The sequence below is a fragment of the Cetorhinus maximus genome, chromosome 5 (genome assembly GCF_964194155.1).
Source record: "Cetorhinus maximus chromosome 5, sCetMax3.hap1.1, whole genome shotgun sequence".
Taxonomy (NCBI): domain Eukaryota; kingdom Metazoa; phylum Chordata; class Chondrichthyes; order Lamniformes; family Cetorhinidae; genus Cetorhinus; species Cetorhinus maximus.
In genome coordinates, this window is record NC_135883.1 from 112,785,464 (window position 1) to 112,812,773 (window position 27,310).

The 27,310-nt window shown below is 48.5% G+C and overlaps 1 protein-coding gene across 1 annotated transcript in view; it reads left to right on the plus strand.

The window, feature by feature from the left end:
* tfap2d (transcription factor AP-2 delta (activating enhancer binding protein 2 delta)) overlaps nt 1-27,310 on the plus strand; it is a 100,821-nt gene that overhangs the window by 59,496 nt on the left and 14,015 nt on the right. The window contains exon 6 of the mRNA XM_078541325.1: nt 6,805-6,946. Within this exon, the coding sequence (XP_078397451.1) occupies nt 6,805-6,946 (142 nt within the window). The remainder of the gene's footprint in view (nt 1-6,804; nt 6,947-27,310) is intronic.

Here is a 27,310-nt window from a genome sequence, read left to right on the forward strand (position 1 = left end):
GTGTACCTTTTGGAAGAAGAAACGTGAGCACGTCTCATCCTGCTCCACGGAGCGGACTCTGGAACGGAAGATGATCTTGGAGGCCTCCGAGGCTAAGTGCGAGGCTTGCTGGCCCTTCACCTCTTGGAGCTCCTCCTTGACATCGACCCCCATCGACTGCAGCCGGAGCAGATTCTGCATCTTTTTCTGGAGTCGGGACATTTCCCTCTGTTCCTTTCTAGCTTTCTGGGTGCCTTTGAGGATGAAAAATCTCTTGATGCTTCCCTTGATCGCTTCCCACCAGTGTGTCAGGGACTCAAAGAGGGGTTTCACGGTTCTCCAACCTTTGTAATCCCTCTTGAGCTCCTCAATGTTCTCTGGGGTCAGCAGTTGCACATTTAGCTTCCATGCCCCCCTGCCCACCCTCAGGTCCTTCTCCAAGTGGCAGTCCGCCAGTAGGAGGCAGTGGTCAGAGAAGAACACCGGCTTGACCTCGGTGGATCTGACTGTGAATGCACGGGACACAAACAGGAAGTCTATCCTGGAACGAATGGACCCGTCTGGCCGCGACCAGGTGTATCTACGCTGCGCTCCGTCTGCAGGGTTGCTGAAGACGTCGTGCAGCTTGGCATCCTTAACTGTTTCCATCAGGGATCTGGACGTAGCGTCCAATCTGCTGCCGGCCCTGCCGGATCGTCCAGCCGCATCGATGATGCAGTTGAAGTCACCGCCCAGAATGACCGGCCTGGAGGTCGCCAGCAGCAGTGGGAGCTCTGAAAAACCTCCAGCCGCTCAGCCCCTTGTGCCGGGCCATACACGTTAATTAACCGGAGTGGAGCGTTCTTGTACATTACGTCTGCTACGAGGAGTCGCCCACCCACCACCTCCTTAACCTCGGAGACGGTGAAGTTGCCTCCCCGCAGCAGAATACCCAGGCCGGAGGAACGAGAGTCGTTTCCGCCCGACCAGATCGATGGCCCGTGGGACCACCATCGTGACCATTGCCTGTAGGAGCTGAGGTGCGGTATCGCACACTCCTGCAGAAACAACAGGTCAGCTTTGACCTTGGCTAGGTAGTCCAAGGTCGCAACACATCGCATAGTAGATTTAATGCTACGCACATTTATGGATACAATCTTTAAACCCATTTTAAAGCATTTATTCTCCTACCAAACCCACTGTCTCTGAGAGTCCCAGACCTTTAGTCTGCTCCTTCATACCCGTAGTGAGCTCAAATTCCTTCACTTTGGATGGGCTGAGGTAGATCTCCTTGGCCGTGTTCTGCTCCGGTGGCATCTGGAGGTTCACGTAGAGAGCGGGTTTTGAGATGACCTTTGCTGGAGAAGCTTCTCCAAAACTCACCCCCTCTGGGGTGTTGCTGTTCCCGGCTTCCTGGAGCTGGGGTGCGATGATTGCCTCACTGCTCCCAGATTCCAGGGGCTGTGGTGCACTGGCCTCCTCAGGTTGCAGGCAAAGTTGGGGTGCGCTGGTTTCCTTGTTGTCTCCAATTTTCTGGAGCTCGGGTGTCTCGTCCTCCAATGCCCTGGAGCTTTGCCGCCTCTTCTGTCGGTGCCGCTCTGGCACTTCATCATCCGAAGAGCTGCTGCCCTTGTCATCCGTGTCGGATGGGAGACGCCTCTTGCCGCTTCTCTGGGAAACGCCTTTGCTTCTTCTTCGCTCCCTCTTACTTTTCTTGTTCTTCACCGTCCGCCACTCCCCCTGCTGCTTTTCCACTGCTGCCTCCTCCTCCATTGATTCGCTGTCCTGAGGACTGGGAGGTTCAGGGGGTAGTGCTGTTGATTGGCTCTCTGTTGCCTCAATCTCTTTCTCCACCTTGTCTCTCTCTGTGTCCTCCTTTGTCCCGTTGAGCTCCCTGGGGGCCTTGGTGGTTGGAGTGACACGGAACATTTCTTCTGCTTCCCCCTGGTCGGCTTTGGCTGCCTGTGCGTAAGTACGGCAGCGTTTGGGGCAGGTCCTGTAGAGGTGACCTGCCTCGCCACACAGGTTGCAGCACTTGGCCTGTTTGCAGTCTTTTGTCTGGTGCCCTTCCTGTTTGCAGATCTTGCAGAGGGAGGCGCTGCAGTTGGCCGCCACATGACCAGCCTTGCCGCATGAGCGACAATGCTTGGGTTGCCCAGCGTAGACCAGGTAGCCACGGTTTCCCCCGATAGTGAAACTGGAAGGAGGGTGGAAAATGGCTCCCTTACCATCGGTCTTTAGCGTGACCTTAAACAGGCGTTTGCCTGTCCAGATCCCCAGGTCGTCTCGAATCTCGGTGCCGCTCCCCACCTTATCGAAGTACCTGGTGAGGAAGGTGACCACGTCGGCGACAGGGACGAAGGGGTTGTACACATGCACCATCACCACACGTTCCCGTTGCAACGGCAGAGAAAAGTGTGGCTCCGCCGTCAGGATCTTCATCTCCGGCAGGTCTCTCTTCTCCTCGAACACCCTCAGGAGCCGGACGCAGTCTGCCACCCGCTTGAACGTCACGTCAAAATAACCACCTTTGCGGGAGTCGTGCAGGGTGAAGATCTCCGGAGCTTGGAAGCCGCACGCCTTCAACAGGATCCTCCTGGTGAAGAAGCCCCGATCCATAGGTGATCCTCCCTCGCTGTGGTACACCGTGACTCGGACGGTGATAGGTAACCCACGGTATGGATCTCGATTGGTTATAGCCCTTCCATCCCGACCTTGCCTTGGTAGGACCATGGTGTCGCCCCTGCAACACTTGATCTTAGCCAAAAGGCCAAGAAACGAATTCAGATGCAAATGCAGTGACTGCTTTAAAAAACCACTGAAAAGCACATTGCTGAAGCTTCCAGGTTCTTGACACACTTTTGCTCTCCCCTCACTGTGAATATGTCTGAAAGTTAAAATTCAGCTTAATAATGAGGAAAGATGTAAAACAGGCACTAGAGCACAAAGTCACCATTAGCCTTTCAGGATCTAAACCTGTTATATTTTTAATGTTAGAGGACAGTCAGCCCCTTGTTTAACATTTAAAAGTTTACTTCTAAAGGTTCATTGGCTTTAAGCTCTGAGTAGCTGAGCTTACTTCTGGTCTCTGCTGTGATAAATGCTCTCCACCAGGGTGGTGGTTGGGTGCTACAATTAAACTCAGTGCTCCAAGCTATCTGCTTTGCAACAATCCCTGCAGAAAAACATGTCAAATTATGCAGTTGTTGGATGAAAACAAAATTGGGTTTGGCTTTGATGTACCTGCAATCATATACTTTGTTCTGTTGAAGCTCACACCAAAAGAATGGTTACCAGGATGAGACACCAAAGCATGGCCATAGAATCATAGATGACACAAGGAGATCAATCAGCCCTTCATGCCTTATGAAATAACTATTACATTGCTTCACCCTTTCAACATAGTCCCATCCTGCTGCCCTCTCCGAAAGCCATTTCCTCGCTGCACTATTTTAGAGTCATCGAGTCATAGAGGTCTACAGCACAGAAAAAGGCCCTTCAGCCTATCGAGTCTGCACCTATCAAACAAGTACCTAACTATTCTAATCCCATTTTCCAGCACTAGGCCCATAGCTTTGTATGCCATGGCATCACAAGTGCACATCCAAATACTTCTTAAATGTTATGAGGGTTTCTGCCTCTACCACCCTTTCAGGCAGTGAGTTCCAGATTCCCACCACCCTCTGGGTGAAAAATTTCTTCCTCACATCCCCTCTAAACCTCCTGCCCCTTCCCTTAAATCTATGCCCCCTGGTTATTGGTCCCTCCACCAAGAGGAAAAGTTCCTTCCTGTCTACCCTATCTATGCCCCTCATAATTTTATTCATCTCAATCATGACCCCCCTCAATCTCCTCTGCTCCAGGGAAAATAACCCTAGTCTATCCAATCTCTCCTCATAACTAAAACTCTCCAGCCCAGGCAACATCCTGGTAAATCTCCTCCGCACTCTCTCTTGTGCAATCACATCCTTCCTATAATGCAGATTCCAGAACTCCACGCAATACTCTAGCTGTGGCCTAACCAGCATTTTATACAGCTCCAGCATAACCTCCCTGCGCTTATACTCTATGACTCGGCTAATAAAGGCAAGTATCCCATATGCCTTCTTAGCCACCTTATCTACCTGTCCCGCTACCTTAAGGGACCAGTGGGCATGCACACCAAGGTCCCTCTGATCCTCGGTACTTCCCAGGATCCTACCATTCATCATGTATTCCCATGCCTCGTTTGTCCTGCCCAAGTGCATCACCTCACACTTATCCAGATTAAATTCCATTTGCCACTGATCAGCCCATCTGACCAGCCCGTCTATATCCTCCTGTAATCTAAGGCTATCCTCCTCACTATTTACTACTCCTCCAATTTTTGTGTCATCCACGAACTTACTGATCAACCCTTCTACATTCAAGCCTAAATCGTTTATATATACCACAAACGGCAAGGGACCCAACACCAATCCCTGTGGAACCCCACTGGACACAGGCATCCAGTCACAAAAACACCCCTCGACCATCACCCTCTGCTTCCTGCCACTCAGCCAATTCTGGATCCAATTTGCCAAATTGCCTTGGATCCCATGGGCTCTTACCTTTGTTATCAGTCTCCCATGCGGGACCTTATCAAAAGCCTTGCTGAAGTCCAAGTAGACTACGTCAAATGCATTGCCCTCATCTACACACCTGGTCACCTCTTCGAAAAATTCAGTCAAATTGGTCAGACATGACCTCCCCTTAACAAAACCACGCTGACTGTCCTTGATTAATCCCTGCCTCTCCAAGTTTAGATTAATTCTGTCCCTCAGAATTGCACCCAATAGTTTCCCCACCACTGAGCCCTCTTGAAAAAGAGCAGGGAAATCTGCCCCCTCCCCCTCCCCCCTCCCCCTCCCCTTCCCCCTCCCCCCCTCCCGCCCTCCCTCCACCCCCCTTCCCCCCTCCCCCTCCCGCCCATCCCACCTTCCCCCACTCCCCCTGTGTGAAGGGGAGTTCACCCAGTGTCCTGACCAACATTTGTCCCTTAATCAACACCACCAAAAGCCGATTATCTGATCAATTAATAAATTAATGTTTATGGGACTTACTTTGTGCAAATTTTGCAGCTGTGTTTGCCAACAAAACAATAGTAACTACATTTCAAAAGTAATTTATTGGCTCAAAGGGCTTCAGGATTTCTTGAGGATGTGTGAAAGGGGTTATATAAATGCCAGTTCTTTTTCTTTTGGAGATAATTTTTAAGTTCTCCAGTTGCTGATTCAACACTTGCCACTGTAGAACTGTGCTCAAACAAGGATTCAACAGCTTTAGAAGGGGGGAAAGGAGAAAGGAAAAGAAATAAAAGTGGAGGAAAGGATTAAAATGTTCAAAAGGCGAACTGAGGACTTTGACAAATTTGCTCTGTGCCAATTGCACTTACCCTTCAGCCTCCACAAATGAAGCCAGTATGAGGCTGAAATGATGCAAGATAGACCTTCCAGCCCTTGTCAAATCTGATATATCTACAATTCAGCAATTTCTCTCATTTTATATTTTCTGGGCTTCAGTGATCGCTGTACATCTATAAAACACTGTAGTTTAAGAATACGAAAGGTGCCAGCCATAGCTTAGTTGATATCAAACCAACTTAGATCTGAGTCAGAATGTTGTGGGTTCAAGCCCCACTCTGGAGCCTTGAGACCCAAAATCTCGACTGACACTCCAGAGCAGTGCTGATGAGGGCTTGCTGCACTGTTAGAAGTGCTGTCTTTTGAAGAGACATTAAAGTGAGGCCCTGCCTTTTCTCTCAGGTAAACTTAAAAGATCTCGTGACACTATTTTGAAGAAGAGCAGGGGAGCTATCCCTTGTATCCCTTTAATCACAAAAAGAGATTAGCTGCTTATTATCACATTGCTGTCTGTGGGAGCTGACTATATGGAAACTGGCTGCTGTAGTCGCTACGTTACAACAGTGACTGCAATTAAAAGTACTTCATTTGCTGTAAAGTGCTTTGAGATATCTTGAGGTTGTGGTGCTATATAAATACAAGTTTTTCTTTCTCACAAGCTATTGACTCATTTTGCTAAAATTCAGTAAAATCAATCTTGTGCTCATATAAACATTGTAACATGCTTTGCTGCCTTCTTATTGTTGATCATTATGTTTTTCTTTCTTTTTGGTGTGAGTTAATGTGCTTTCATCAGCTGTTTATTATTTCAGGCTCCACCACTGCTGTCACACCTTTTTTTTGGCCTGCAGAACAGGCTAGCCTGTTTCTTCATGACCATTGTAAATTCAACTCCATGAACAGACAACAGGGATACGTATTTCTGAAGAGAGTATGGGGCTTTTGTACATTCTCTATCCTCCCTCTTAAAGTATTCTGACACCACCAAGTGCACCATCTAGTGGCTTGACTGAAATAGGAGTAACCGTATCCAGTGATAATGAGAAAACGAGACTTTGAATGTGGCAACTGAGTCAAATCAATCTTTTGAATTTTCCAGGTATTTCAGCTGACTATAGAGACTGCCTATTAATCAGAGGAACACCCTGCAGTCTGTTCATTGCACAATGGAGTTTATATTCATACTGTGGAATGTGTATCCATATGCAACATAGTACATTAATTAAAGAGTTCACATAGATTCAGCTTCACAGACAATGTAGCTATGAGTGTTTACACTATCATGAGATGATCAAGTTGAGAGCAAGTTATTTACCTGTCAAGGTAAATGTCATGGTGCTTAATTCGGGAGTTTCATCAGGTGAAAATTAATCTTCTAGTCAAGAACTACATTTAATACGGTTCCAATATTCTCCAAGTACGTTTGCCTTTTAAAGCTAAAAGTAATTTCTCTTCTCCCCGTAAGGCGAGGCCCTCCACTTGGCCCGGGATTTTGGCTATACGTGCGAGACAGAGTTTCCTGCCAAAGCAGTGGGGGAGCAACTAGCCCGACAACATCTTGAACCCAAAGAACAAACGCCAAGGAAAAAGATGATTCTAGCAACCAAGTATGTTATCTGCTTACTCTTCTATTCTAATATGTTTCATAACCCATCACCCCCACATTCCTCTCTTCCTTTAAACTGGTGATTTTTGGTTCTGTTAGAATCTGCAGCTCTCCATTATCTTCACGTGTGGCCCTAAATGGTGTATTTTGCAGACTGTTTGACATTGGGATGCATCACAGTCAGGCCTGATGCTGTTTTAATTTGACAGTGAGGGAGTTTAATTCGGGAGCGTGCACTTATTTCAATCACATAATGGTGAGGTTGGAGGAACCCCAATATTGGGCCTCAGACACCACAAAACAAGGACAACAGTGTGGGAGGGGGCAACTGGATTGAGGATCCCAGAATTGATGCCAGGAAGTTGAGGATAAAGATTTGAGAGGTTTGATTGTCAGGGCCAAAGTGATGGGGTGTTGCTGGTTGGGGGGGATCTGGGGGGTTGGCAACTTACTCGCATATGCAACTGGCTTACTTCAGTCATGGGTAAATACTGTCTTTTATCTGTCTTACCCAATATGCCAGACATGAACTTCTGGCCAGAAATGCGTACACATTTCCTGCCCACTATTTTAGGGCCTTAGAAGATCATGTAATGCCTGAAAAATGGGCATTATCCAGCACAATGTAACCGACCTACACTTACCAGGAAGGGCAATGCATAGCAATCAGATGTGGCTGATATTCCCCCCTCTCTAATCCAGGGATACTGAGGCCAAATATATGACCAGGTTCTGTTCTGGCTGAGGCCAAGAAACCCAGCTCAGGACAGACATTGAATCTGGAATGTTCTAGCCTTTATGACTCAATACCACCTCAGAAGGTGCATTTGTCTCTCAGTGTAACATTTGCCAGTTTTTCTGAAGGTCATATGTTGATATATTAGCCCCTCAAATTTCATTTTATTGTATTAATTTTGGAAATTAATAGCAATTATTGTTGGAGTTTATCTAACTTCAATCAAAACAGCTTAAGTTTTAAACTCCTGATAGCCAAAAGTCATGAAATCTGATATTAGACAGGGGGAGGGGGAGGCAGTGGTATCGAGGTAATGTCACTAGACTAGTAATCCAGAGGCCCAGGCTAATGCTCTGGTGGCACAGGTTCAAATCCTACCACAGCAGCTAGTAAACTTTAAATTCAATAAATCTGGAATTGAAAGCTAGCCTTGGTAATACTGACCATTGTGGTTAAAAATTCTGGTTCATGAATGCCCTTTAGAGAAGGAAATCTGCTGTCCTTACCTGGTCTGGTCTGCCCTAAATGTGACCACAGACCCACAGCAATGTGGTTGACTCTTAAATTCCCTCTGAGATGGCCTCGTAAGCCACTGAAGTTGTATCAAACCACTACAAAGTTAAAGTGAAACTGAAAGGACCACCAGGTCCTTGGCACAGGAAATGACAATGGTAAACCAAACCCTGCAAAATTGTCCTTATGGACATCTGGGGGCTTGTGCAAAAATTGGAAGAGCTAACCCACAGCGTAGGCAGTCAACAGCCTGACATAGTCATGTGCTCAGAAATGTATCATACAGACAATGTCCCCCACACCACCATCACCATGATAAAGGCAAAATACTGCACATGATGGAAAAACAGAAAATGCTGGAAAATCTCAGCAGGTCTGACAGCATCTGTGGAGAGAAAGACAGAGTTAGAACTGTTGAGTTGTTCCAGCATCATCACCATCCCTGGGTATGTCCTGTTCCATTGACAGGATAGACCAGAGCTGGCGGCACAGCAATATACAGTTGGGAGGGAGTCTTCAACATCGATTCTGGTTGTCCCTGGAAGGCTCATGGCATCAGGTCAAGCAAGGGCAAGAAAACCTCCTGCTGGTTATCACCTACTGTTTTCCCTCACCTCGCCAGCTCAGCTGATGAATTAGTGTTCCTCCATGTTGAACACCACTTGCAAGATCCTTTGAGGGTTGTGAAGGTGCAGAATTTACTGTGGGTGGGGGACTTCAATGTCCATTACCAAGAATAGCTCGGTAGCACCACTACTGACCGATCTGGCCAAGTCCTAAAGGACATAGCCACTAGACTAAGTCTGCGGCAGGTGGTGAGGGAACCAACAAAATGGAAATACCTACTTGACCCCGCACTCTATCTGCCACAGATGCATCAGTCCACGACAATATCAGTAGGAGTGACCACTGCACCGTCCTTGTGGAGACGAAGTCCCGTCCTCACATTGAGGATACCCTCCATCATACTGTGTACCACTTCCAACATGCTAAATAGGATAAATTTCAAACAGACCTAGCAACTCAAACCTGGGCATCCATGAGGTGATAAGCAGTAGCAGAATTGTACTCAACCACAATCTGTAACCTTATGGCCTCGATATCTCCCACTCTACCATTACCATCAATCAACCCTGGTTCAATGAAGTGTGTAAGAGAACATGCCAGGAGCAGCACCAGGCATACCTAAAAATGAGGTGCCAACCTGGTGAAGCTACAAAACAGGACTACTTGCACGCCAAACAGCGGAAACAGCAAGCAGTACACAGAGCTAAGTGATCCCACAACCAACGGATTAGAACTAAGCTCTGCAGTCCTGCCACATCCAGTCATGAATGATGGTGGATAATTAAACTAATTAACTGGAGGAGCAGGCTTCACAAATATTCCCATTCTCAATGATGGGGAACCCCAGCATATCAGTGCAAAATGCATTTGCAACAATCTTCAGCCAGGAGTGCCAAGTGGACGATCCATCTTGGCCTCCTCCGGAGGTCCCCAGCATCACAGATGCCTTTCTTCAGCCAATTCGATTAACTCCATGTGATATTAAGGAATGGCTGAAGTCACTGGATCCTGGAAAGGCAATGGGCCCTGACAACATTCCGGCAATAGTACTGAAGACTTGTGCTCCAGAACTTGCTGCGACCCAGTGCAAGCTGTTCCAGTACAGCTACAACACTGGCATCTATTCAGCTTTGTGGAAAATTGCCCAGGTATGTCCTGTCCACAAAAAGCAGAACAAATACAATTCAGCAAATTACCGCCCCATCAGTCTACTCTCGATCATCAGTAAAGTAATGGAAGGTGTCATTGACACCTATCAAGAGGCACTTGCTTAGCAATAACCTGCTCACTGACGCCCAGTTTGGGCTCTGCCAGGACCACTCAGCTCCTGGTCTCATTACAGCCTTGGTTCAAACATGAGCAAAAAAGCTGAACTCCAGAGCTGAGCTGCGAGTGACTGCACTTAATATCAAGTCAGTATTTGACCGAGTGTGGCATCAAGGAGCCCTAGCAAAACTGTAGTCAATGAGAATCAGGGGGAAAACTCTCTGCTGGTTGGAGTCATACCTAGCACAAAGGAAGATGGTTGTGGTTGTTGGAGGTCAATACTCTCAGTCCCAGGACATCACTGCAGGAGTTCCTCAGGGTAGTGTCCTCGGTCCAACTATCTTCAGCTGCTTCATCTATGACCTTCCCTCCATCATAAGGTCAGAAGTCGGGATGTTCGCTGGTGATTGCACAAAGTTTAGCACCATTTGGTGCTAATGGGGTTACCATTGACCAGAAACTGAACTGGACTAGCCATATAAATACTGTGACTACAAGAGCAGGTCAAATTCTTTGGCGAGTAACTCACCTCCTGACTCCCCAAAGCCTGTCCACCACCTGCAAAGCACAAGTCAGGAATGTGATGGAATATTCTTCACTTGCCTGGATGAGTGTAGTTCCATCAACACTCAAGGAGCTCAACACCATTCAGGACAAAGCAGTCAGCTTGATTGGCACCTCATCCATCACCTAAAACAAACACTCCCTCCACCACCAACACTCAGTAACAGCGGTGTGTACTATCTACAAGATGCATTGCAGCAACTCACCAAAGATCCTTCGACTGCACCTTCCAAACCCGTGACCTCTAACAGCTAAAAGGACAAGGACAGCAGATATATGGGAACACCAACACCTGGAAGTTCCTGTTCAAGTCACCATCCTGACTTGGAAATATATCGCTGTTCCTTCACTGTCGCTGGGTCAAAATCCTGGAACTCCCCCCCTAACAGCATTGTGGGTGTACCTACACCACATGGATTTCAACGGTTCAATAAGGAAGCTCACCATCACCTTCTCAAGGGCAGTTGGGATGGGCAACAAATGCTGGCCCAGCTGGCGATGCCCACATCCCATGAAAAAAACACCCTGGATTCTTCCATTTTAAGAAACCCCAAACATTGGAATCAGACTCTGACAAGCCTACAGGAAAATGAAGTCAATTGACAATAGAAACATTGGGCTGAATTTTGCCCTTGGTGGGCAGGTGGGCCTGACCGGCTCAACGGCGGGTGGGCAGCCGATCGCCGCCGCCGAATTGGGCCCCGCCGCCATTTTAAGTGGGCGGGCCAATTAAGGCCCGCCCAGCGTGAAGTCCGCCAGGAAGTGCTATGTCCTTTCTGTGCGGGCGGGGGTGATTCCCCAAAAGCGAGAGTGTGCTCTTTCATGCATGCGCACAAAGGAGCGCACATCTCCCTGAGGCTAAGTGCTGCCTCAGGGAGAACGCTGAAAGGTTTTCAAACTTTAAAAATAGAAAAATAAAAAAATCATTAATATGCCCCCCTCATGTGACAATGTCACACGAGATGGGACATATTAATAAATTGTACAAAAACTTTAATAAACTTTTTTAAAACCGACATGAAACCTCATCCTGCCAGTGGATGAGGTTTCATATATTTTCAGAAGCCCGCTGGGGCTCCTGGCCTTCCCGCCAGCCTTAAGGTTGGACGGGCAGGTCCTTTAATTGTTTTAATTATCTTGTCAATGGCCTCAATTGGCCATTGACAGGTCGGCGGGCGGACAGCTGATCTCGTTGTGCCCCCGCCTTCCTGAAGATTTAAATAGGGCGGGATGACGTTGGGGATTCCCCTCGATGTCATCCCACGTCATTTTCGTGTCGGTGAGCGAGCCCCATCCCCTTCTCACCGACAGAAAAATTCAGCCCATTATCATGAATTCTTCATAACTAAACTGCCCCTGTAAACATTTTTAAATGGATTTGGTCTGTCCAGAAATAACAGACTGTATTTTACTTGCTCCCGGCTGGCAGGAACAGATGTAGGGAGCTGCATTAGGATGACTACCCATCGCTGTCCAGCTGATGGGAAAGCTGAGGCAGATCAGCTTCCTGCTGCATAGAGGCAAGCATCTGATTTACACAATTCAAGGCTCTATTAAGGGCCATTTTATGGTGTCTTCGGTATTTTACTGACAGCAGAGTGGCCTCTCCGCCGCTCGTGGAGACCACCAGCTTCATGGAGGTGGCTTCCCCATGGTCGACCAGGGAGCCATTGGAGTTAGAGGCTCCATTGTTTAAAGAGGGGTCCGTTGTCAGGGAAAGCTACCCTGTAGAGGCTTCCTCACCATTTTGAGGTGCTACTGCCCACGGCCCTCTAAATCCTAACCTTTAATCAACTGACGGAGGGCGTCTCCATTTTGAGGTTCATGGAGGTCTCCTCTGATTGGTTCAGCAGCATCAGGAGCCCTCCAGATGTCCTTAATTTGATGGCGAGCCCACAAGTGGCCAGCAGGAGAACTCCTGCCGTAAAATCACTGAGCCAGTTCTACCAGCAAGTGCAAGATTGGAACCTTCATTTCAGCCCGAGGTCAGGGTCCTGAAGCCCACAGTAAAATTCAGCCCATCGTAGTGGTTCAAGAAATCGATATTGAACATTGTGCTTCTGGTCGGCGGGTGCGCAGCCGAATCAGCTGTGCACCCACCGACCTGTCAACGGCCTATTGTTGACAAACTCATTAACGTAATTAGTGGACCTGCTTAAGGTTGGCGGGCAGGCCGGGAGCCCAGGCGGGCTTTGGAAAAAGCATGAATCATCCACGGGCTGGATGAGGTTTCTTGTAGGTTTTTAAAAATTTAATAAAAGTATAACTAAAAGCGATGGACATGTCCCAACTCATGTGACAGTGTCACATGAGGGGACATGTCAGGGACGTTTTTCCCTGTTTTTAACATTTTTTATTGTGGAGCTGATCTCCCTGAGGCAGCACTTAGCCTCAGGGAGATGAGTGCACTCTTTCGCGCGCATGCACGAAAGAGGGAACTCTTGGCTCAGGAAATCCCCACCCGCACAGGGAGCGCATTGCACTTCCTTGCGGACGTCACGTTGGGCGGGCCTTAATTGGCCCACCCACCTAAAATGGCGGCGCACCCCCATTGGGGGCGTTGATCGGAGGTGCGCCTCCACATGCCCGCTTCTAAACTTCCCCTCCGATGGGGGGAAAAATTCTGCCCATAAGATCAGTGGGTGTAAAACAAGCATCTGGCGCAAAACTATCCTGTCCCCGTAGGATGGGTTATATGAAAATAATCCCTGTTGTCCCTGTGTTGCTAGTCAATCTATGGAATTCAGACACTTTAGCGGTCATTTTAACTTAACTCGTTCAGTGTAAAACTGACTGGTGTGGGTCGGCCCCACATTTTACAATTGTGCAAAATGGGTGCCTTACTCTCATTGGTCAGGTTCCCATCAGATGAGTGAAGATAAAGTTATCCTTTTTAATTTCGAAGTGCTGTGGTTGACAAGTCAGAGGCATATATATTGAGTAAAAGTGTTTCCTGTAATGTTATGCTGTGTGGCTCAGAGAGATGTATAAAGGGAAAAAGCATAAAATAACATAAAGATATACATCTCATAATGGTGCAGCTCAATTCACTGAATCTGGAATGGCTGGAATTTTATGGCCCCTCCACCCAGACCCTCTCCTGGTGAGTGAGTAGGGTGTTTAGCTAGGTGCTGGGGGGCCGGGGGGGTTTGTAAAATTGGGTGGGATAGTGGAGGTGCTCGTTGCCTTCCCTCCTCTGCTGGTACTTTGCCAGCGGCAGAGTTGATGGCAGGCAGCCAACCCGCCCTTAGGCCAATTGAGGTGCTTAAGGGCTTATTACCCCCACTGCTGATGCTTCACCATCTTGGGAGGCTGTCCAGTAACATCTGGCAGTCTCTCTTCGCACTCGGAAGTATTCCCTCCTGATCAGGCATCCCGTGGCCGAAGGAGGACCCCCACAACCCTCCCCCCACCCCCCCAACCGATGGCAGCGGACGGCCCAACTGGAAGGGTGCCCCCACCTTGTGATAGACTCCCCTCCGCCCCGCCCTGACTGCTGCTTGCCTGGGCCTTTATGATTGGCCCCACAAGCCCCAACCCCAGTTATCCGCACTCCAGGCCTCTTCCATCGTTGCTGGTCTGGGACCTGCTGTGGTCCTAGCAGTGGCCACAACACCTGGTGCTGCTGCTGGGAGTGAAGAACTGCTGGCCCTCTGTTTGGCCAACAGCTCTTGCAGGCGGTACATCTTACCTAGAGGAGCAGAAGCCATGACTGCAGGCAATTAATTGATGCATGGCTTCCAGGGCTGGTGGGGCCACCGCCTCCATGTAAAATCCTGGCCAATGTTTCTCACATACTTTGTTGTAGGATTAGGCAGACCTGTTTTATCCCCTGAAGAGATTATCTCATACAACAGTCCTCAGCTGCCTCATGACTCAGAATATAACAAATCACATGTTTGAAATCAGGCCGATCTATTTTAACTGATTTCGTTTTTCCCTTATGGTAACAGCGCTAACATTTCTGTCTTTTTTCATAAAAATTGAACTTTTGTTTGGCAAAATAGCAATTAATAAAGTTGTGGGAATGCGCTCTTAAATATGATTACTTCAGTCCTGTGTAAAATAATAAAGCTGAATGTCAGGAATAAAAAGCAGAGAATACTACCTAACCAACCTCTTCAACTTCTTTGAGGAAATTATGTGAGAAGTGGAAAATCCTGCAACCTGGTATACCTACATTTCCAAAAGGCATTTGATAAAGTTCTACATGGAAGGAAGTTGTTTAAGCTCACAAGTTGAAGGAATCCAGTGTAAAGTTTGAGAAAGAATAAGAAATTGAAATGGGAAGAAGATAATTGACACTTGTCGGATGAGTTATGTTGGGATATGGAGAAGTATTGGCTGGAGTGCCTCGGAGTCAGTTTATGTAAGTAATCAGTGACTTGGATTCAGAAAGTTAATGCAAAATAGTGCAATTTTCAGCTGATAACAAACTGGAGGGAGAGCAGGAAAGGTGGAGAAAGTCCAGAAATTGCACAATGCTGATTTGCTCGCAAGAGGTTGTACTGTGGCTGCCTGTAGGGGACCATTGCTTGACCCTTGCCCAGCCATGAGCTGGCAGGTAAATGGCAGAGAGAAAATCTCAGGTGGGTCTCGCCAGTTAGCGGGGGTAGGTTTCTGGGAAGGAAAGGCTGTGACTTTCCAAGAGGTGCAGCCCTGCTTCTCCTGGCCCCACAAAGCAAACATTTTCACTGAGCTGGACCTTGGAAATATAAATGACTCAGTGGGATCTCTAACCTTTCTGTTAAAAAGAAATGGTGCGGCATGAACATGTGGAATTGTATTGGAATCTATTGTTCCTATAACAGTGGGAAATACCGTCGGGATCATTTTCAACTTTGTTACCTGGGCGGTAACCCGACGGGTCAGATCAGCAGCCCATTGTAGAATTTATCTGATTTCCTCCTATTGTTTACCACAAAGACTGTGAAGCTGAAAACTCCCCTCTATGGTTCATGGCAAGTACAACACTGAATCTGATGAAAGTGAACATCGTTGCTCGAGCTAATGTATGTGAGAGAAACTATTTGCACTGTTTGTGGAACCTCGGGCTAAGGGATGTTAGAGCCAGGCCTTCCAAGATTGAAGTTAGGAAATACTTCCACACGGTGGAAGCTTGGACCTCTCTTCCACAAATGGCAGTTGATGCTGGGTCAATTGTTAATTTTAAGTCTGAGATTAATATATTTGTATTAAACAATGGTATTAAAGGATATAGGCAAAGGTGGGCATATGAAGTTAGGTCATAGATCAATCATGATCTATGGCAGAACAGCCTCAAGGGGTTCGCTCCTATTCCTGTGCTCTTTCCATCAAAAGAACGTGATTACCATTAGAGAAAACAACAGCATTGGCAGAGTACTAAGACTGATAATTGGACACAATGAGTTAAACCTCTATGAGAACATCATCGTAGAGGCCTAGGGGTGAAAGATTGTACAGGGTCTGTGGGACTGTAAAGTTTGTGGATGAGACAATGCTGTTAATTTCTATAATGTAAGGTAATTGACTGTCTTACCTATATGAAGGATTGTGGCATAATTGTCAGTGACCCATATGACTAACTTTAATCCATTTTTCCAAACCAACACCTGAACTGCCAAATCCTCAAAGCCAGTAGTATAACTGCAAGCTTGTGACAGTCACAAAAATTATCACCAAACCCACTGGCCAGAATTTTTCCGTCGGCGAGTTGGGGGCGGAGCCCGCTCGCGGACACGAAAATGACATGGGATAATGTCGGGGGGAAGCCCCGACGTCATCCTGCCCCATTTAAATATTCAGGACAGCCCGATCAGCTGTCCGCCCGCCGACCTGTCAATGGCCAATTGAGGCCATTGACAGGGTAGTTAAACCAATTAAAGGCCCTGCCCGTCCAACCTTAAGGTTAGCGGGCAGGCCAGGAGCCCCAGCGGGCTTCTGAAAAAACATGAAACCTCATCCACCGGCAGGATGAAGTTTCATGTCAGTTTTAAAAAAGTTTAATAAAGTTTCTGTGCTTTTTATTAACATGTCCCATCTCGTGTGACATTGTCACATGAGGGGGACATGTTAATAATTTTTTTATTTTTCTATTTTTGAAGTTTATAAGCCTTTCACCGATCTCCCTGAGACAGCACTTGGTCTCAGGGAGCAGTGCGCTCCTTCACGCGCATGCGCAAAAGAGCGCACTCTGACGGTTGGGGAATCCCTACCCCGCCTGCACAGGAAGCGCGTAGCGCTTCCCACCGGGTGGCCCGCCCACTTAAAATGGCAGCGGGGCCCGTTTCGGCAGCGGCAATTGGCTGCCCACTCACCGCTGAGCCGGTGGGGCCTGCCCGCCCATCAAGGGCAAAATTCTGCCCGATGAGTTCAGGTCTGATTGAGGCATTCAAACCCACGGGCAGAATTTTCCCGTTGGCGTGCAGGGGCGGGCCCCACACGTCCATGCGTAAAATGATGTGCGGTGACATCGAGTGATGATCCCGACGTCACCACGCGCCATCACAGTGTTTTGCTGGGCGGGCATGTGATGATGTCCGACGCGCGCCCGTCATTAATTAACAGGCAACTGAAGGCCCTTGAGTGTTCAATTGACGTCGATTTTTCGGCGCCTGTACAATCTTTGGGTTGGCGCACAGGCGTAACGGGCAGGCGGGTAGGACACGTTTTTATTAACTTCATCCATGCAACAGGATAAGAGGGCTCACTGGGGTCATGAATGTGCACAGGCAAGTATTTATTTTTCAAAGTTTTTGAAACTTGCCTGTGTGATCTGCAGTACTTCAAACCGCATACCAGCTGCTTTTTCTGGACTCTTGACCTTCAGGTCAGCACTCTGCAGTGAGGAACCTTTTCTGGGCCTGCAGGTTTCAGGAAGCCTTCCCTTAGCCTGGGAATGGGAGCTGAAGTCTCCTTTGGAGGCAGCTCCTCTGAGGAGGAAGGGAGGGCTAGAAGGGGGAGGAGGCCAGGAGTGCACATTCAGCCTCCAGGGGAGCTACCTTTGGGAGGACAGGCGCAGGCATAATGGACACAGGGCCAACAGGAAACCCAAGGGGGAAGGGGCCTCAGACGATGCCACTGTCCTGCTGCCAGGGCATACAGGTGGCGAAGCAGCTACCTCAATATGACTGAGGTGCAGTGCCAAAGGGGGCTCCATCTCTCAAGGGAGACAGTCAACTATATCTGTCAGATGATTGGGCCTGAGATCTCCGCAAGCCGTGTGGGTGGACACCACATGTCAGTGGCTCTAAAGGTCACAGCTGCCCTCAACTTCTATACCTCTGGCTCCTTCCAGTGGTCGGTGGGTGATCTTTGCTGTGTCTCCCAATCAGCGGTCAACACTTGTGTCAAGCAGGTCACAGACGCTCTGTTCAGGCATGCATTGACCTTCATCCACTTCCATTGGGACCAGGCCAGCCAGGCACAGCAAGCCAGAGGGTTTGCGGCCATTCCTGGCTTCCCCGCGTCCAGGGTGCAATAGACTGTACACATGTGGCCATCAAGGCGCCAGCAGGTGAGCCCGGTGCCTTCGTCAACAGGAAGGGCTTCCACTCCATGAACGTGCAGATAGTGTGTGATCACAGGATGCTGATTTTATAAGTTTGTGCAAGGTACCCAGGCAGCTCCCACGACGCCTACATCCTCAGACACTCCCAGGTGCCGGGGCTCTTCACTGCTCCAGCCCGGCTGGATGGATGGCTGCTGGGTGACAAGGGCTATTCCCTCAGAAGGTGACTCATGTCGCCTCTCCGCCATCCAAGAACAGACGCTGAGCAGCTTTACAATAGTTGCCACGCCTCCACAAAGGCTGTGATGCAGAGAAACATTGGTCTTCTCAAGATGTGCTTCTGATGCCTGGACTGCTCATGGGGCGCACTCCAGTACTCCCCAGACCGTGTCTCAGTGACAGTGGTTGCATGCTGCGCTCTCCACAATCTTGTGCTGGAAAGGGGGGATACAGTGGACGATGAAGATGTCGATGCAGTGGCTGCGGCTGCACACGATGAGTCCAGCAGTGAGTCCGAGGATGAGCACGCACAGGGAAATGCTGAGGGGGTAGATGCTGGCCTGGGCATACTCTAAGGAGGCAGGGACACCTGGGAGGCTTTAATCCAGCAAATCTTCAGCTAGCACACCACAGATGGTACACTAGGACAAGCCTGGGCTGTCGGCTTGATATTCGACACCTAAGTGCAAAATCTGCCAGGTTAGCAACAGTAACTAAGGGCCTTGTTAATAAAGCTGAATGTCCAACAAAGCACTCATTACTGTTTTGAAAACCATACACATGGAGAAGAGGCACACTCAGCCATGGTGACATATCTGAATTTAATGTGTCAAGCAAAGCAACTTATTGCAAAAAAAAGACAATAGTGTTACAAATCAAATAAAATCATAAGGGCCTCATCTCGGGCCAACACAAAAGCACCAGTAAAAACCCGTGGTGTGCCTAAGGTGCCTTATGTTTTTGTTTCTGGGTGATACGTCTTGGTGCTGCCCCATCTCTCAGAGTGGCATCTGAGACAGCTTGCTGACTGCTGTCCTGTTGGCCTCTGACCTTGGTGGTTGTTCTGGCCCGTGGAGCCTGTGCTGGCCCCGCCTGGGAGGGAGCTGCCAGTTCCACAGTTGGCATCTCCCCAGTCGTCGCAGCCTCACTGAATGATACAGTCACTGGGAGAGGGGCGGAGGTGTTGCCGCCCTCACCTGGAGCACCCTGAGAGGAGCACACAGAGACGATAGGCAGCTGCTGCACCGACGTGAGGTCGCTTTGGACCTCCCTGTTCACCATGGATGGATGGGCACCAAGCTGGGAAACTTGTTGCCCAGACCATCTCCCGCATTGGCTCTGACCAGCTGAGGTAAATGCCGATGTGAGGGCTTGCTGGTCCGAGTCCATCCCCAGGAAGCCCTGACGGGTCTCCTGGAGGAGTGTCTCCATGAGAATCGCCACTCTCTCCATGGAAGATGCATGGCGCTCAGACATGTGGCTCATTTCTTTGACGAGCGTCCGTGTAGACTCCTCCACCACAGAGACCAAGCGAAGCATAGCCTCATGTATCTTCCCCCAGATGCTGCCGCACACCTGGCTGCATTTCCTGCACCTGTTGCATCGCGGACGACTCCAGAGGAATGTCATTAGGCATCGACTGAGCATGTGTCTGGGCCCCTGCAGTTCTCCGACTGCTGGCGCCATGGGCACTCTCTGTCTCTGCCAGCTGCTCCAGCGACTGTGAAGTGCCCTCACCGCTGTGCCCCGGGGCACTAGCCGATGTTTGAATTCCCACTGAGGTGCTAGTATCTGCTCTGTTGCCTGACTGGCAGAAATGGTGTGACGCTGGTGAAACTTCATGCCCCTCAGGTGTGAGAGGGGGCCTCTGCTGCTCCTCCTCCCGGCCCTGCTCTGCTGATGCTGAAAGGAAGAACAAGGACAGTGAATCACTTAGCATTGAGACAATGGCAAAGTCCATCCCTGTCCCCCGGGTCACTATGCGCTCATCCTTCCATAACCCATGGTCAAGCCACGTTGCAAAATTAAGTCAACTAACATTCAGCAGTGCTATAGCTGTTGGGAGAACAATGCTGACCACACTGCTGGGCATAAATACCTGGCCATGGCACCCCAGCCTCACCGACACCAGTGGACTTGGGTGCATGGTGCCTCTCCAGATCGAGGGCCAACTGTTAAAAGCGGCTTAGAATGGCGATCTGCACCTGGCCACTGCCAGTCCTCGCACACTCTACCGCGTTATGAGCATTTTTCACCTGAAAATGAGAGGCGAGGATTAATTAGTGCAAATAGCACATGGACTCTGTTTGCGCATGGCCCAACCCAACCAGAGTGGGACATCTCAGGGCTCCAATGCCTCCTCACCCCGCTGCTGCTGAGCACTCACACATAGCTCCCCACCCCCCACCCCCTCCTTGGACACATGCTGCCTATATCACATTAGGCACCACACTATATCCTTTCGTAGCAAGGAAGCGCAAGCACATGGAGCGCAGAGGGCAGCAGATGATTCATTGCCATGCCACCTTGAAGCTCCCCTCCCAGCATTTCATCACCCTAACTAGGAAATGTCCTGGAGTTCAAGAACAGCGCCTAGGTACAGCTCCTCCAGGTTGATCCCACATCAGTCATGCGGGACTCAGTGTAAGACATGCTGCGGGGGCAATACACATCTCTTCATCACCGTCTCAGGCTAACCTCAGCATGGGCAATATCTGCTGGCCCACCCAGCAAAGGACAAATGCCGTCAATGACTCAATGCAGTCACGACACTCGGACTTGGGGGTGCTGCAGCAGGGGGTTAAACTGACCTGCTGGGTTAAATGCCCAATGCTAACATGGTATTAACCCTGCCGGAGTGCAACAAGTTGTTGAAGGGTCCAGGTGCGCTGCACCACGTTGTGGGAGCTCACCACCTCCGCCACCTCCTCCCAGGCACATTTTGTCATGTGGGTGGGGCCTCCTCCTCCCATCCTGGGGAACCAGCACCTCCTGCTGTGCTGCCGCCTCCTCGAGGAGGGCAGCAAGGCAGTCCTCTGAAAAATGAGGGGCACACTGGCCCCCCACCCTACCCTCCGGCCAGGCCTGACCCACTGGCCTACACTCTGGACTGGCCTGCTCACCAGAAGCCCTCTGCTGTGGCCTTGCACTTGCCATTGTGAGCAGCCTAGAAAAGACTGCCAGGCCTTCCTTTTGAACAGGCTGCTGGGTCGCCATTGGACCTGGTAGTCTGTGCATGTCCGCCGCCGCACGCCCACTCCTGCTATCCACGGGAGTCGATAAATACGCTGGGCAGGCCTTAATTGGCCCACCCGCGTAAAATGGTGGCGTGGACCCGATTGGGTCCGCGCCCACTCCTGCTCTGCCCCCCCACATTTAGCACAAAATCAGCAAATAAAGAACATACTGTTAGAAGGAAAATGTAAAACTTGAAAAATTGAAATATAAGCATAAAATTGGCAGGGAGGGGTGGCAGGGGGATTGGGGGGCAGCATCTAGAACCATGGATCACAGTCTCAGAATAAGAGCTAGGCCATTTAGGACTGAGATGAGGAGGAATTTCTTCAGCGAGATGATGATGAATCTTTGGAATTCTCTACCCCAGAGGGCTGTGGAGGCTCTTTCATTATGTTCAAGACAGGGATCGATGGATATCTAGACATTAAGGGCAGGATTTTTCAGTCTGCATGTAGGGCCCGACATGCCAACACGGAAAATGACCCGTGATGACATTGGGTGTGCGTCCCGACATCATCGCGCAGTCCTGCAATATTTTCATTCGGCCGACGTGCACCGGAGTTGGCTGTGCGCCCACCGAAATGTAAACGGCCTTTTGAAGCCTTTAAGTGAGTAATTGATGTAATTGTTAAAGTCACCTGTCCAACCTTAAGGTTGGTGGTCAGACGAAAAGGCCAAGCGGCCTTCACTTTTTTTAGCATACCTCATCCACGAGCTGGATGAGGTTTCCTAAAGCTTTTATTAAATAAATGAATAACTTTTCCCGTTTAGTTGAATCTTACATTCATTTATTTAATAATTACAGCAGCTCCGTGCCACAGGGAGACTGAAGTGCGCTTTTGAGAGCATGCGCAAAAGAGCGCTGGCACTGACTTTCCCTCCTCCCCCCACCTGCACAGGTAGCACTGAGCACCATGACCACCCCACCCGCTCCAGCCGAATCCGCCCACTGCCTGAAAAATTCAGGCCTAAAGATATCAAGGGATATGGGGATAGCGTGGGAAATAGCATTGACATTGATCAGCCATGAGCTCAAGGGGCCAAATGGCCTACACCTGCTGCAATTTCCTATGTTCAGAGGGTGTTGAAGAACGTTTGATCTCCCCTTATACAACTTTTTTTATTCATTCATGTGATGTGGGTGTCTCTGCCTAGGCCAGCAACAATTGCCCATCCCTAATTGTCCTTGAGAAGGTAGTGGCGAGTTGCCTTCTTGAACTGCTGTAGTCCCTGTGGTGTAGATACACCCACAGTGCTGCTAGGGAGGGAGTTGCAGGATTTTGACCCAGCGACAGTGAAGGAATGGTGATATATTTCCAAGTCAGGATGGTGAGTGACTTGGAGGGGAACTTCCAGGTGTTGGTGTTCCTATGTGCCTGCTGCCCTTGTCCTTCTAGATGGTAGTGGTTGTGGGTTTGGAAGGTGCTGTCTAAGGAGGCCTGGTGAGTTCCTGTAGTGCACCTTGTAGATGGTACACACTACTGCTACTGTGCGTCGAGGGTGGAGTGAGTGAATGGGGTGATTGCGGATGGGATGCCAATCAAGTAGGTTGCTTTGTCCTGGATGGTGTTGAGCTTCTTGAGTGTTGTTGGAGCTGCACTCATCCAGCCAAGTGGGGAGTATTCCATCACACTCCTGACTTGTGCCTTGTAGATGGTGGACAGGCTTTGGGGAGTCAAGAGGTGAGTTACTCGCCACAGCCTCTGACCTGCTCTTGTAGTCACAGTATTTATATGGCTAGTCCAGTTCAGTTTCTGATCAATGGTAATCCCCAGGATTGTGGGAGATTCAACAATGGTAATGCCATTGAATGTTAGGAAGTGATGATTAGATTATCTTTTGTTGGAGATGGTCATTGCCTGGCACTGGTGTGGTACGAATGTTACTTGCCACTTGTCAGCCCAGGCCTGGATATTGTCGAGGTCTTGCTGCATTTGGACAAGGACTACTTCAGTATTTGAGGAGTAGCGAATGGTGCTGAACATTGTGCAATCATCAGTGAACATTGCCAATTTTGACCTCATGATGCAACGAAGGTAATTGATGAAGCAGTTGAGGATGGTTGGGCCTAGGACACTACCCTGAGGAACTCCTGCAGTGATGTCCTGGAGCTGAGATGTTTGACCTCTAACAACCACAACCATCTTCCTTTGTGCTAGGCATGACTCCAACCAGAGGAGTGTTTTCCCCCTGATTCCCATTGACTCCGGTTTTGTTAAGGCTCCTTGATGCCACACTTGGTCAAATGCTGCCTTGGTGTCAAGGGCAGTCACTTTCACCTCACCTCTGGAGTTCAGCTCTTTTGTCCATGTATAAACCAAGGCTGTAATGAGGTCAGGAGCTGAGTGGCTCTGGCAGAACCCAAACTGGGTGTCAGTGAGCCAGTTATTGCCAAATGCCCCTTAATGCCACTGTTGATGACCCCTTTCGTTACTTTATTGATGATTGAGAGTAGACTGATGGGATGGTAATTGGCCGGATTGGATTTGTCCTGCTTTGCTGTGTACATATCTGGACAATTATCCAAATAGACAGGTAGATGCCAGTGTTGTGGCTGTACTAGAACAGCCTGGCTGGGGGTGTGGCAAGTTCTGGAGCACAAGTCTTCAGTACTATTGCCGGAACATTGTCAGGGCCCATAGTCTTTGCAGTATCCAGTGCCTTCAGCCGTTTCTTAACATCACGTGGAGTGAATTGAATTGGCTGAAGACTGGCATTTGTGATGCTGGGGATCTCTAGAGAAGGCTGAGATGGATCATCAGCTCAGTACCTCTGGCTGAAGATTGTAGCAAATGTTTCAGCCTTGTCTTTTGCTATGATGTGCTGAATCCATCATTGAGGATGGGGATATTTATGGAGTTTCCTCCTCCAGTGAGTTGTTTGTCCACCACCATTCAAGACTGGGTGTGGCAGGTCTGCAGAGCTTAGATCTGATCTATTGGTTGTGGAATCGCTTAGCTCTGTCTATTGCTTGCTGTTTATGCCTGGTGCTGCTCCTGGCATGCCCTCCTGCAATCTTCACTGAACCAGGGTTGATTCCCTGGCGTGATGGTAATGTTAGAAAGGGGGTATGCTGGGCCATGAGGTTACAGGTTGCGGTTGAATACAATTCTGCTGTTGCTGATGGCCCACAACACCTCATGGATGCCCAGCTTTGAATTGCTAGATCTGTTTGATATCTATCCCATTTAGCACAGTGGTAGTTCCACACAACATCAACAATGCCATCAAGCAATAACCTGCTCATTGGCATTCAGTTTGGGTTCTGCCAGAGCTATTCAACTCTTGACATCATTACAGCCTTGGTTCAAGCATGGATAAAAGAATTGAGCTCTAGGGGTGAGGGTATCCTCAATGTGAAGATGGGACTTCGTCTCCACAAAGACTGTGTGGTGGTCACTCCACCCAATACTGTCATGGACAGATACATCTGCAGCAGATGTATTTCCCTCTTGTTGGTTGCCTCACCATCTGCCGCTGACCCAGTCTAGCAGCTATGTCCTTTAGGACTTAGCCAGCTTGGTCTGTACTGGTGCTACCGAGCCACTCTTGGCAATGAACATTCAAGTCCCCCGCCCAGAATACATTCTGCACCCTTGCCACTCTCAGTACTTCCTCCAAGTGGTTTCCAACATGGAGGAGCACTGATTCATCAGCTGAGTGGGGATGGTGCCGGGTAATCAGCAGGTGGTTTCCTTGCCCATGTTTGACTTGTTGCTATAAGACTTCATATGATCTGGAGTCAATGTTGAGGACTCCCAGGGCAAATCTTTCCTGGCTGTATACCATTGTACCGCCACCACTGCTGGGGGGGACAGGACATACCCAGAGATGGTGATGGTGGTCTCTGGGGCATAGTCATACTTACGGAATCATACCTTACAGGCAATGTCAGGCTGTTGCTTGACTAGTCTGTGAGACAGCTCTCCCAATTTTGGCACAAGTTCCCGGATGTTAGTAAGGAGGACTTAGCAGGGATTGAAAGGGCTGTGATTGCCGTTGTCTTTTCCGATGCCTGGGTTAATGCTGGGTGGTCCATCTGGTTTCATTCCTTTTAGACTTTTTAGCGGTTTGAAATAACTGAGTGACTTGCTGGGCCATTTCAGAGAGCAGTTGAGAGTCAACCACATTGCTGTGGGTCTGGAGTCACATGTAGGCCAGACCAGGTAAGGACAGCAGATTTTCTTCCCTAAAGGATATTAATGAACCAGATGGATTTTTCTGACAATCAACAATGGTTTCATGGTCATCATTAGACTTTTAATTCCAGATTTTTATTGGATTCAAATTCCACCATCTGCCATGTTGGGATTTGAACCCAGGTCCCCAGAGCATTACCCTGGACATCTCCCTTTCCTCACTACAATCCACTTTAACCTATGTGAACAGAGAAGGATGGGACCTGCTGTCAACCAGTGGGTTTTACTAATATAGATGAGCAGCTTCTCAGTCCAGTTGGATTGAGGGAGAGAGATCAAGTTCCTTAGGTTATAACAGGCATTATTATATGGCTCACAAACCCTGGAGAGGGCCACTTTTTAGCTGGGGCCATTATAGTCCCATGTGTTAATACACTAGGGGCATTTGCAATATTAAGGGTATTTTCATCCAGCCACCCTAGCTATTCTCCACTCTCTTTTCCACACTACATATTTATCTTAGCTGTTTGACATGCCAATTTTGTCAGCTTTAGGTCACTTTAGTCATCTTTCTTTTCTTCCTCTTGCTTTAACATCAATATTAAACAAGCATTAATAAAAAGCCTATTTCATTAAAAACCGAAAGAAATTAGAGAGAACCTTTTCAACCCATCCTTTGGAAACCCTTAACCAGCAGAAAGATTGTTAATGCAGGATCAGCATCAGGATCACCTGTTATGCCCAAAAATAATTTTGTGGGTATGGGTAAAAGCAAATGTTAGTTTAATAATCGTGGAAAAAAATGATTACAGTTTAATATAAATAATGGTTCTGCGAGCTCCAATCCATAGAGGTAATTAACAGTGGCTGTTGTTGGTCAGAACAAAGGGATATTGAAATTTATTGAGTTTTTTTTATTCATTCATGGGATGTGGGCATTGCTGGTTAGGCTAGCATTTATTTCCCATCCATAATTGCCCTTGAGAAGGTGGTGGTGAGCTACCTTCTTGAACCGCTACAGTCCATGTGGTGGAGTACACCCACAGTGCTGTTAGGAAGGGAGTTCCAGGATTTTAACCCAGTGACAGTGAAGGAACGGCAATATGTTTCCAAGTCAGGATGGTGAATGACTTGGAGGGGAACTTCCAGGTGGTGGTGTTCCCATCTATCTGCTGCCCTTGTCCTTCTAGATGGTAGTGGTTGTGGGTTTGGAAGGTGCTGTCTAAGGAGTCTTGGTGAATTCCTGCAGTGCATCTTGTAGATGGTACACACCTATCGTTGTGCGTTGGTGGTGGAGGGAGTGAATGTTTGTGGTTGGGATGCCAATCAAGCAGCTGTTTTGTCCTAGATAGTGTCAAGCTTCTTGAGTGTTGTTGGAGCTGCACTCAAAGAAACTTTAAAGAACAAAATTCTATGTGACATTTTCACACTGTCAGAACCTTGTGGAATTCTGTAGTTGCGTACTAAGCCAAGATAGAGCTTGTATACATCTTTCACAATAACCAATGCAGCAGTTGTATGTAGATTGCTCCCAGTAGCTTTTGAGAATCAGATCGCACAATCCTGTGAAGTGCTGACTTTCTCAGAGTCGAGCCCCTATTGCCTTGATCTGCTGCTCTGACAGGTACTCCCACGATGCAGGTGGAACCACTGAAATTGCCCATTTTCTTCAAGTATCAGAGTATCAGCTTTACATAGCTGTGAAATAATGTAGTTTTACACTGCAATATAATAACTCATTCTGATTTTTAATTTCCAAGAATGATAGAAACAAACTAATTGCAGATAGCATGTTTTACATTAAACCTGAAGGAATGGATAAACAAAGTTTAAAAACATCAACAATTTAAA